The 12,487-nt window shown below is 48.5% G+C and overlaps 1 protein-coding gene across 1 annotated transcript in view; it reads left to right on the forward strand.

Annotated features, from left to right (window-relative positions):
- The window catches only part of CCND2 (cyclin D2), a 28,328-nt gene extending 21,659 nt beyond the window's left edge, over positions 1 to 6,669 (forward strand). Inside the window, exon 5 of the mRNA XM_055568762.1 lies at positions 1,263 to 6,669. Within this exon, the coding sequence (XP_055424737.1) occupies positions 1,263 to 1,412 (150 nt within the window). The 3' untranslated portion in view covers positions 1,413 to 6,669. The remainder of the gene's footprint in view (positions 1 to 1,262) is intronic.
- Positions 6,670 to 12,487: the final 5,818 nt, after the last annotated feature.

Here is a 12,487-nt window from a genome sequence, read left to right on the forward strand (position 1 = left end):
TGGAAACTTGCCTGGGAGCTCCAACTTTATTTTAGATCTTTGGAAAATAGAGATAATGCTTGTGTGCTTGGCAGACTGCAACCTCTGGGCAGTGAAAATTGCATGGTGGAGCAAACACGGGGGGAACATACATGAAACTGAAAAGACCCAGGCAGAGTGGAGTTCACATATTTTCCATACGTTTACGAGAGTGCCAGGAAACCAGTCTTGATGAGTAGAGAGGTCGGGAGATGCTGAGTTGGCCAAAAAGTCCATTCAGATTTTTCTGTAACATTTTACAGGAGAAGCGGAAGGAACCTTTGGGCCTACCCAGTATCTGCTATGAGCAGTGACTTCGGCTCACAGCCCGGTTGCTAGTGCCAACCACCGTCCCACCCTGATGACACCCATGAATTCCTGCTGTGTCAATGTCTCCCAGTTTAGAGGAGCTTTTGCATGGGGCTGACACACCCTGAATCTTCCCTACCAAATATAGACTGATCTCAAAGCCGTGCCACAGCCTTTTCTTTTTGCTTTCTCCCCCATTAGACGGCTCAAGTGTCCAGAACTTTGTAAACACGCTGTTGTATTTTTTATGAGAGTTAAGGAAACGGTAAATAAGTGGAGAGACAAATTGGCTTGTTTCTGAGCATGGCGGCAGTGGCTCTGAGGCTCAGTGTAGCTGAGTCCATTCGCTTGTGTCTGCCCCTCGGGTGATCTAGTTCTGTCAAACTATCTGGAGGGCTCACCTTCCCCTTTTCCCGCTCACCACGCAGTGGCCCCAAGCAGGCAGCATCCCGCTGGTCCTTGAGTTACCAGGTGCTGCATGGCCGCAAATGGCCCCTCGCCTTGGCCAGCGCTGCCTGGGCTTCTGCTGAAGTGCAGATTCTGAGGTGCAGCTGGCTCGGAGAGGGCTGAGAATCGCATGTCTAACTAGTTCCCAGGTGGTGTGGATGCTGCCGGCCTGTGGACCCCACTTGGAGTGGTTCCCCGGCCACCAGGAGGACGCACCTCCTTACATGTTGACTTTCTTTCTACTGGAAGCGGAGAAGGACATGGCAGCCCACTCCAGGATTCTTGCCTGGGAGATCCCATGGCAGAGGGGCCTGGCGGGCTGGAGTCCAGGGGGTCGCAAGAGGCAGAAACGACCTAGTGACTTAAACCACCACCACCTGCTGGAGTGTGGAGTTAGGCAGGCTCGAATCGTGTGTGTTCTCTTTGTTGATTGCTCTGTGCCCTGTTGCCCTTGCTAATGGCTCTGGTCTCGATGCTTCTCCTTCTAGGATTGCCTCAAAGCCTGCCAGGAGCAGATTGAGGTGGTGCTGCTGAATAGCCTGCAGCAGTACCGTCAGGACCAGGGCGATGGATCCAAGTCGGAGGATGAGCTGGACCAAGCCAGCACCCCTACAGATGTTCGGGATATCGACCTGTGAGGATGTGGGGCGGGCCAAATGGGAGGGGTGCGTCCAATCCGCTCTCTCCTTCTCTCTGGTTGTATTTGGTTCTCTTACATTTTAGGATGAAACTTAAAAAAAAAAAAATTCCGCCCCCACCTAGATCCTATTGAAAGATCTTTTAGAAGTGAGAGATAAAGGTCCTATAAAAACAAAATCATTACAAGCATTTGGTGCCTATTTGAAGTACAACAGAAGGGAATCCCTTATATATGCCAACAGTTACTGTTTGATGATGTTAAAAGTCATAGTAACATGCTTACAGGAAAACCTGCAGAGTAGCTAGAGAAAAATGTACGCCTGCCCTATGGGAACAAGTTAGAGACTTTTTTTTTCATGTTATGAGCTAGCACGTATATACCCCTGTTGGATAATTTGGAAGAACTGCGGATGCCACATATGGCAGGATTGGATTGCGAAGCAATGAACTTGAGAAGGAATTAGAAATAAAGGAGGGACAGGATGGGGAGGGAGTGACATAATCTCAGCGCGATCGAACCATTTTGGATGGAGAAGCGCCCGACTCCCAACCACCTGTTTGTTGCTAAGCGATGCTGGGTCTCTAGTGACAAGTCTTGCTGTCTGCAGTAGCTGCTACCTGAAAGAGATGTTCTGTTCTGCCCATTGGACACAGGTGATTGGATCCTGGGTTTCATGTTTTTCAATACCTTGCTTCTTCTTCCAAACTTGGTTCGTTGCGGATTTTGTTGCGGACACCACCCCATTTTTATCTTAAAGGGGCAATCTAGCTATGGGCCATCCCCCAAACTCCGTGAAATGGAGGCAGACGGAGCCCCAGGGTGGGATCTGGAACTTTTTTTTTTCCTCCTGAGGTGTTCAAGAGAGTAATGCGACCTTGGCATCCCTCATTAGGAAAAAAAAAAACCCAATTTTTTTTGGTGCTAATTGGCATGTCCGGTCCACAGGTGAGCATTGGTATAAACCATTCCATTCGAAAAGCACTTTGAAAAATTGTTCCCAAGGGGTCAGATGGATTGGTTTATGCAAATCATACAGAGCAGAGGCCTCCTTCCTCCTCCTGTGTCCCCTCCCCTCCTGCCCCCCTAGTCAGGTTGCCGTCCTGTATCTGACACTCTCTGGGTTCCCCTCCGGGGACTCAAAAGACACATCCCCTTCCGCGAAAATCCCTATGACAACATTCCTAAAAGCAGAGATCTGTAACCATTTTGATGGCACACAAGGATCTTAATTCCCACCTCTGTACTTCCCCTTTGGACATGGAAAGAAACATGATTGCTGGTGCAAAGACAGACAGCGGGGCATCCGTGTGGCATTTCGTTCCCGTTTCCGTTTTGTTTCTTTTGTTGTTGATTTCATTGCAAAGTTGTATTCAGCGTACTTGAACTTTTTTTTCCTCTCCACGTCTTAGAGGCATTCAGTTAGCAGAGAGGTTGAAGCACCAACTTTTTTTTTTTTTTTTTTTTTGCACAATTATAATTGACAGGTAATGAAGCTATTAAAATATTTGCCTTTTTAAGTAAAAAAAAAAATAAGATCAGAACAGGGCTACTCTGAAGAATTATTTTATACGCAGATTCTGCCTTGTTTCATAGTATTGAGGGTTTAAGATGGAGAAAAATCTAAGGGTCTCTTATTTTTCATTTTATTATGTTCAGTTTTTTATTATTATTTTTTTTTTTTTGCGCTGCTAAGAAGCTAAGATCATTCATCGTTATCCACATTAACAGTACCTAGCTGTAATGTTTCACCGAGTGTGCTGCTATTATATAAACATTTTTATAATATATTATTTTACTGCTTAAATTTCCAAGTCCTGAAGTAGTTGGTTGAGATAGGAGTTCTTCGTACTGGAAAAGCCCTCTTCCATACATAGTGTGTTTTCTTCTGGATGCGTATTCATGGTTTTTTGTTTTTTTTTTTTTTCCCTCTCTGATCACATCCTTCAAAGACAGAGTATTCTTTACCTCAGGTTTACTGGACAAAATCAGTCGCTACGAAAGAAAATGGTTCACATTTTTGTTCTCATTAATACCTCACAACCACACAGTTTCTGCTTGGGAGCCCATCAGTTAGGGAAGGCGGAGGCGGGAAGGGGCCACAGCCTCTCCCCGATGGAAGGTGGGGGGTTTGACCCCAGGGTCTCATGCCCAGGGACCTCTTCAGTGGTGAAGGTCATCAGGCTTCCATTCTGACTCCGGTATCCTCATCATGATGGAAAAAATGCAATTGGACCAAGGGATTTCCCCTCCCCCGCAAGGCCGACACACAGCGCTGAGTGATGCGGTGTGCTGGGCACGCAGCATCTGCACTTGGGTACCAGCCATTTGAGCAGGCTGTTTGTTCAGAGAGCCTCATCAGGCGGGCCTTTCTAAAGCACACCTGCTTCCAGTTCTCCTTTCACCTGGGAAGTTTCCCTTCCTTCGGCATGTTTCTCTCTCTGGCAAGTTTTTCTTTTCCTGGACGCTGGCAGCCCCTTGGGCCCCCTTCAGGACGATTTCAGAGGGTTTCCTAGGTCTGAACCTGCGGCAGGCAGGGTTGCCATGGGAACTGCTCCCACCTGTCTGGCCTGTGACAGGCAAAATGCTGGGGCAAGGGCGTGGTCCTCGCTGAGTGGCACTGAATGGTTTTCAGGTTTTAAATAGTGTGCTGAATTGGCATGATCGGGAAAACGGGTCGGGGTGAGTATCGGATCGGTGGTTGAAGGCAGGTGGGCAGGCTGCTTCTGTCCAGAGATGGAATCCCAGGTGAGTCAGGCTCCGTTGACGTGGGTTAGAAGGGTTCAGGACTCGGTGAGTTATGTGATCCTGAGATGCTCAGGATTCCTGGTGGGCCAGTGGGCGGTGAATTCTGAGGTTTGGGGGAGAAAGGCTGAGCGGCCTGTGTTTTATCAAGAGGCCATCCTGCGTAGGCCGCTCTTCTGGGCCCCGGGGTTGGGGGGAGTCTGCGTGGTGGAGAAAAGCATGAGCCCTAGAGTTCTTGAGAATCTTGGAACCTAAAGAGAAAGGGAGGTACAGATCCCTCTAACAGTGACCAGCTGCTCAGCTCAAACAGAAGCAGCAAGTGAGAGAAATAAGGAAGGATACAGGCCAACAGACTCCCCCCGCAGTCTCTCACTCTCCACTTTCCCTGGAGCCCTAAGGGTCCCTGGGACCTTCTAGCTTTTTCTCCTTTTCCTCCTCGTGCCTAGTGTGATGGGAGGCGCAGGGTTGCAGGTGGGAAGGGTGCTACGTAGTTTCTGCTTTCCTGCCTGCTCCTTCCTTAAACAAAAGACGGGCCCCGGGCATTGTTGAACTGTCTTGTGCCCTCTCCTCGGATCTTGGATCTTGGTTTCCTCAGTAGGAGTTTCTGTCCCAGAGGCGTTCAGGTGCATTTTTTTTTTTTCTCCTCCCGTGAAGGAGGTTCCAAACCTATTCTGGTTTTTTTCCTACCTTGTTGTCATTGTATCTCTCCTTTACTTTGTTCTCTTTTATTGTTTTTTTTTTCTTTTCTTTTTTTGGTTGTTTGTTTTTCTCCATCAGTGGGGACTGATTGTTCCCCTCGCCGGCCAAATTTTGTTCCTTCCCCTGTTTTGGCCAAATCCTAGGGGGTGAAAATCCTCATATGCCAAAAATATATGCTGAGCATAAGTCAGTTCCACGTGGGTTGTCCATCGCAGCCGAGAAGCCTGCAGGTGGGGGCAGGGGATGGGTGCCTCAGCAGACTGCACCCCTCCTTCCAGGCCGAGAGCAGGGGCTTCTGTCCACGGAGGCTGTCCTCTGGAACTGTCCCTACCCCACTGAGCAGCCAGTGTTTCCCAGCCAGGTCCCCCTTGGTCTGTGGGTTGTTCGGAGGCCCTGCTCTGCCTCCTGTCCTCACCTGAGTCGGGCACGTGTGACTCGGGAGGGGCGGCCCTTGGCTGCAGGCATCGGGGTCTTCCCTTCCGAAGAGGCTGCTGCCCACCCCCAAGGGCCCCAGGAGCCCTGGGACTGCCCGCTGAGGATGACGGCAGGACTGGATGACTTTTTCTCAAAGAGGGCAGCAGACTGTTCTCCCCACGGGCCATGGGGGGACAGGGCTGGGAGAAGAAATAGACGTGCACCTTATATCATGTAAATATACTGATTTTTCTAGTTCAAGAAGAGAGAATTATTGGTAGAGTGGGAACGGGAGATAAGAATGGGCAGGAAATCTTGAGTAAGCCAGCTGGCTTCTAAGCCAAAAGGGTTCCTCCGTGTTTATCTTTGAGACAGTCCAACCCCAAGAATAGCTTTAAAAGGGAAATCAGTGCTGAGACGGTGAAGTCCCTTACCCAACATGCACCCTGTAGCTTTAGAATGAATGCAGGCTCCTCAGCTGTGGGCTCGGCGTGGTTCCCGTCACCCGTTGGTGTGAAACAAGGCGGGAAATTCATTAGGATGTTTATGGCTTCTTCATCCCACCCGGCTTTTCCTGGTTCTGGATTCTAAACAACCCAGAACCATCTCTTTCCTCCAGAACCACTGTTCTGCATCCCGGTGTCTCTGCTTCTAGACTTGAGTGGGCCCTCAGACCCGTTTCTTGGCTTGGGTTTCGGGAAGCCTTCGGCAGACTTATACACGCATGCTTTTGCTGTCACATTTATTCCTTTGCCTGCAGCCTTCTTTGGGGGGAAAAAGTGCCTTACTGAGTGTAGCCATTACAGTATCCAGTGTATTTTCACAGATGCCTATCCTTTTTTTTTTTTTTTAAACAGTTCTCTTTTTTTTTTCTTAGTTCTGTTTCTTACTGCTCACCACCTCTGAAATCCCCAGCGTGTCACGGGGCCATTGGATTTTTTCCATTATGTTCATTACCCTTGTACCATGTACCTCAGATCTCTCTCTCTCAGTTACAGTTTCTCGTCTTGGACTTTCTTTTATTATTATTATAATTTTTTTTTTTTTTTTTTTTTTTGCTTTAAACGAGTGTGATGCCATATCGAGTCAATGTTAATCTCTCACCATGTACTCTATAAGAGGTGTGGGTGTTTATTTGGTCGGCGTGCGAGCAAGTGCTAAAGCAGCATGATCAGTATACACGGAAGGTTTTTAGGAAGTATGGGAAAAAAAAATGTTGTATTGGCTATGATGGTGGCATGGTATAGTCAAGCTGCCTTTTCTGAGGTCCTATCTTTTCAGTGTTAAGTGATTTTTAAAAATAATAACCTGTTTTTCTGACTAGCTTAAAGATGGATTTGAAAATGGTTCTGGATGCAATTAGATTATGCTATTTGGACAATAAACTCACCTTGACCTAAGGTCTCTGGCTCTTTGACTTATTTTTTAGACCAGCAGTTCTCAGTGTGGAGCACAACCTTCTCGGGTCAGAACTCTTGGCCATAGTTGGTGTTGGGGTAAAATGTGGATCCTAACCTGAAGGCTCATTTAGGTCTGTCACGTGGGTGCAAGCCATTGATGGCCTTTTAAAAACAACAACAACACTTAAGGATCACCCAGGCAACCCTCTTGTAAAAAACTGGCGCCTCAGACCGCTTTCAGGAGGTGCGTCAGTCACTGCTATCTTGACTGACCTCAGATGCTGTCCCCTGATTATTGCCAGCTCTTCACTCCTGGGTCTGAGTGAGCATCTTCTGGCTTCTGAGGTGCCATCTCAAGGTTGTGTGTGTGTGTGCTCAGTCGTGTCCGACTCTTAGTGACCCATGGAATGTAGTCTGCCAGGCTCCTCCATATATGGGATTCTCCAGGAAGAACACTGGAGTGAGGAGCCATTCCTGTCTCCAGGGGATCGTCCCAACCTAAGGATGGAACCTAGGTCCCCCGCACTGCAGGTGGATTCTTTACCGACTGAGCCACCAGGGAAGCCCCATCTCTAGATTGGGTGGGGCATGTCCCTGGAGAACCAGACCACTGCAGCTTTCCTGGTTGCTTCCCGCTCTTCATGGCTCCTACCTGATTCCTGATTCTCTCTGTATCCCTCCCTTGAGGACTGGACTCCACTATCTTGGAGGAAAGGGTGATGAGGCAGAGCCTGGGAAAGGGGTGGGAATGGCCACCCTTAAACGAATTGCCAGTTGCTCCATGACCTCAGAAACTCAGACTAGCCTCTTTCCCAAGAGTGATAGGTCACGCCCGTTACTGTTGCTGAGAAAATTCATTTTCTCTGTAGTTCCCTGTCTCTTTCAAAGTCAATCGATAAAGAAGATGTGGTGCATATATACAACGGAATATTACTCACCTATGAAAAAGAAGGAAACTGCCATCTGCAGCAACATGGTTGGACCTAGAGATGATCATACTCAGTGAAGTAAACCAGACAGAAAGACAAATACCATATTATATCACTTACACGTGGATTCTTTAAAAAAAAAAAAAAAAAAAAAGGAACTTGTGCACAGAACAGAAACAGACTCAGATTTAGAAAACAAAGTTATGGTTACTAAAGGGGAGAGATGGTAGGTAGGGATAAAGTAGGAGGTTGGAATTAAGGTACAGATACATGTCTGTATGTTATAAAACAATTAACAAGTGCCTATGGTATGGCACAGGGAGCTCTATTCAATACGCTATATGGGAAGAGAATATGAAAAAGATAAAGGTATAACTGAATCACTTTGCTATATACCTGAAACTAACAGTGTTGTAAATCAGTTACACTCCAACATAAAAATTTCTAATGTGAAAATTTAAAAATGTGAATTTCTATGGGGGTTAAACAATAAAATGTTAAAGGAAATAGAGCTGTAGAGACAGAAAATAATAACCTAGTCTCTAAGGGGTGGGGGAAGTCACTTTAGGCTATTTTCCAGTTTAATTCTGACCTCAGTTGCAAGCAGGAAGGGTAACAGTGGTCATGGAGGAACAGTCTGGATGAAGACATTTGGCTGTTATCCCCTAGTAACTCCACTCCACAGGATGCTTCATCTTAGAAGCACTCTAGAAGTTCCCCTTTGTCTCCGTCCGCCGCGGACTACCAGTGTTCTTGGAGGAAAGCAGGCATAACTTTTTTCTTGGGTTTCTGCCTAGTGGCGTCCACTGGGCCTCTCGGGAGTTTCCAAGACCTCTTTGGTTGGTTGCTGCTCTTAACCATCCTTGGAATCCTCTTCTGCACGACCGACAGTGCAGCCAGGTCCCTCCCTTCCCTCCCCTCCCCCATCTGTGCCCCACAGTGCTTGTGCCCTGTCTGTTAGTAACACTCCGGCACCTCTCCTCCCAAATACCGTCCAGTTGCTGCCGGCTTCTCCCTTCCGGGGCTCTGGGTATTGAAGGTGGGAAGGAAGCCGAAGCCCAACCCTGCACAGCTGGCCTGGGATCCATCCACTGGCCCGTCACACACATTTTCAGACTCACTTCATCTTACACTTGGAAAATCTCAGACTTGAAACATCGCGAACACCGATGTTGCTGCTGCTGCTAAGTCGCTTCAGTCATGTCCGACTCTGCGACCCCAGAGATGGCAGCCCACCAGGCTCCCCCATCCCTGGGATTCTCCAGGCAACAACACGAGTGGGTTGCCATTTCCTTCTCCAATGCATGAAAGTGAGAAGTGAAAGTGAAGTCGCTCAGTCGTGTCCGACTCCTAGCGAGCCCATGGACTGCAGCCTACCAGGCTCCTCCGTCCATGGGATTTTCCAGGCAAGAGTACGGGAGTGGGGTGCCATTGCCTTCTCTGGAACACCGATGTTACCCTCATGAAAAGAACGCAAGGGTTCTTTCTGCAAGTGGATCAGAGATGTCAAAATCCCAGGTCTTTTGTTTCTGCTCTAGGGACTTCCCTGGTGGTCTAGTGGCTAAGACTCCGCACTCCCAAGGAGGGGGCCCAGGTTCAATCTGGGTGCCCCCGTAAGACCCAGATGTTTTGGTCTTCCCGGGTGGCTCAGACAGTAAAGAGTGCCTGCAATGCAGGAGACCTGGGTTTAATCCCTGGGTCAGGAAGAGTCCCTGGAGAAGGAAATGTCTACCCACTCCAGTATTCTTGCCTAGAAAAATCCCACGGACAGAGGAGCCTGGCAGGCTACAGACAATGGGGTCACAGAGTCGGACACGACTCAGTGACTAACACTTTAACTTTGTTTCTGCTCTAGGGAGAACTTTTCTAACAACTTTGCAGAGATCTGGGGCTTTGAGTCGGGATACAGAGGTCACACCAAAATGAAAAGTTCCAGTTGCCCAAGTAACACACTCAACCTGCTGCCGTGAGGAGAGCGTTCAGACCTGAGTGTCACACCGGATCATTTCTGCCTTGTCCTTACAGCAACAACGGCAGCAAGAATGGTGGTGACTGTGGGTGTGAAGGTTCAGCGTGTCTCAAAGAGCTGACCGGCCACGGCCAGCACGTGTGTGCAGGGCCAAGTACACTTGGCCTCCAAGGAGAAGCAGAGCAGACATAACCCATGCTCTCCAGTTTAGGAGGTTTTCCATGAGACCCCTGAGGTGGCACAGAGCTCTGATGGCAAACGCCGATGCCCTGGGTGGCTCCAGGTGCTTTCTGACAAGATGGTTGGGTTTGCTCAAGCAAATGAGTTTTAGGAAAATACATACAGCCGGCCTTTCTGAGCTTATTGCTTGGGCTCAGGGATGTCCTGCTGTTGAGGGGCAGATTCCTTCAGGATCTGATCAGACAGGCAGACAGAACTGGGCGGCCTGAGAACACAGCAAGACAGTCCCAGGGCCCTGCCTCAGCATCCCATGGGAACTTGGTGTCTATGCTTATCCAAAACACTGCTTCCGTTTCACTGGTGGTGACTTGCTCTGACTCTGGCTTTTGCTCCACGTGGCTCAGTGGGTGAGGAGTCCACCTGGAGAGACGCAGGAGACACAGGTTCGATCCCTGGGTGGAGAGGATGCCCTGGAGGAGGGCATGGAAACCCACTCCAGTATTCTTGCCTGGAGAATCCCATGGACAGATGAGCCTGGTGGGCTACAGTCCATGGGGTTGCAAAGGAGTCAGACACAACTGAGCAACTGAGCACGCAAGCTGGGCCCCCGCCATCCTCTGGCTTTGGTGGGTATCAACTTCCTGGGAAGTCCGCTAGGTGGCACTAATGCCATGGGCGGGAGCAACTTGCAGAAAGAACCTTGGCAGACAGGTATAGGGCAACACCTCCCTCCCACAGGTGAGCAGAACTGGCAGCTGCCTCCCCAGCATCTCTCAGCACTGCTGCCTTCTGACTTCTCCTGGGATGCGCTGGTGCTATTCATGACTTCTTACTGTTCTTCTCAGTGTCTAATTTGGACATGCACAAAGTAATTTATGGACCAAATCCACAGCCCTTGGGCATGTTTAGCTTGACTCCCATCGCGACTTATATTCATTGGAAATACTGATGCTGAAGCTCCAGTACTCTGGCCATCTGACTCAAAGAGTCGACTCACTGGAAAAGACCCTGATGCTGAGAAAGATTGAAGGCAGAAGGAGAAGGGGTCCACAGATGGTTGGATGGCATCACCAATTCAATGGACATGAATTTGAGCAAACTCCGGGAGACGGTGAAGGACAGGGAAGCCTGGTGTTCTGTAGTCCATGGGGACACAAAGAGTCAGACATGACTTAGCGACTGAACAATGACAACTCAGCCCAGAGAATCTTCCTGGTCCAGGGGACAGGGAAGATTTCATCACAGTCTCCCAAACCCTTGCTTATGTCAAGATTATTTTTTTATCCTCCAAGGAGAGATGGTCATTTCCTTGGCCTCTGGCACCTCCTCTTCCCTAAAAAGGGGACATGGGATAAAGAGCCAAAAAATGCAAGGGAAAAATGCTGGAGGAAAAACACTGATTACCATCTCAAAGGTATCCTGCTGCCGACATGATAACCTGAACCCTGCTAGGGCTCATGCTGTTCTCAGTGTAGGGTCCCTCAACAATGGAGGCCTTGACATAGGGAAAGTGCTCTCAGCTCGTGTGGGTTTCCGTTTGTGGCAGGGCTCAATGAGTCTGGACACCTCAGTCAGTACCTTCCTGGAAAGTCTTGATGCATCAGATGTTTTGACAGCAATCATTCACTATCTCAGAATCAGAATGAAGAGTCTACGGGGGACTTTCCTGGTGGTCCCTAGGTTAAGATTGTGTCTTCTAATGCAAGGGGAGAGGATTGATCCCCGGTCTGGTAACTAAGGTCCCACATGCCGTGGAGTGTGACCAAAAATTAAAAAACAAAACCAGAAAAAAGGGTAGGGAAGATCTGCTTCAATATGGTACTTTCTATGGCCTTACCCGCTCCACATCCTAAATCTTTCCAGATACGAGGGCCAGGAGAACAGGATTGTAGGGTCTTCCTGAGCACTCTTCCTGGCTCTAGGGGAACCTTCCCAATCACGACCCAACACTCCAGTGCCTGGAGTGTTGCTGACAGTGTTGTACATTTCTTCATTTCCTGCAGATTGTCACAGTGACAGGAAGGGTCAGGATGGCGTAGTGGAGAGGGCATTTCACTTAAGCAAGAGGCTCTACATTTGAATCCCAGGGTGGTTGCTTGTTAACTGTAAGATGCTGGATTATTAAAGGGATTACACGAGGTAGTGTAGGTACAACACCTAATACTGTAAGTTTCAAGCAGTGTCTGACCATAGCCCTTCCATATCCATAGGTTCAACCAAAGATCGAAAATATTTGAGAAAAAAATTCCAGCAAGTTCCCTAATGGCTCAGACAGAGAAGAATCTGCCGGTAATGCAGGATACCCGGCTTTGATCCCTGGGTGGGGAAGATCCCCTGGAGAAGGGAATGGCTACTCACTCCAGTATTCTTGCTTGGAGAATCCCACAAACAGAGGAGCCTGGCAGGCCGCAGTCCATGAGGTTGCAGAGTTGGAAACGACTGAGTGACTTACGCTCCTAAAAAGTAAAGTTTGAATCTGCAGAGTTCTGACAGCTATTCACAGAGCTTTTATATTCTGGGTATTCTGAATAACCTAGAGATGACTGAAAGTGTCTGGGAGGATGTGCATAGGTTACCTGCCAATCGTAGATGGTGCGTTATATACGCACCATCGTGTATAAGGGACTTGGACATTCACAGATGGTGGTACCCAAGGAAAGTCCTGGAACCAGTTTCCAGTGAGCAGTGACTGTATATGCAAACACATCAAGTACCTTGTCAACTATTTTTAAAGGCGTTA

Source organism: Bubalus kerabau, chromosome 1 (genome assembly GCF_029407905.1).
Source record: "Bubalus kerabau isolate K-KA32 ecotype Philippines breed swamp buffalo chromosome 1, PCC_UOA_SB_1v2, whole genome shotgun sequence".
Lineage (NCBI taxonomy): Eukaryota > Metazoa > Chordata > Mammalia > Artiodactyla > Bovidae > Bubalus > Bubalus kerabau.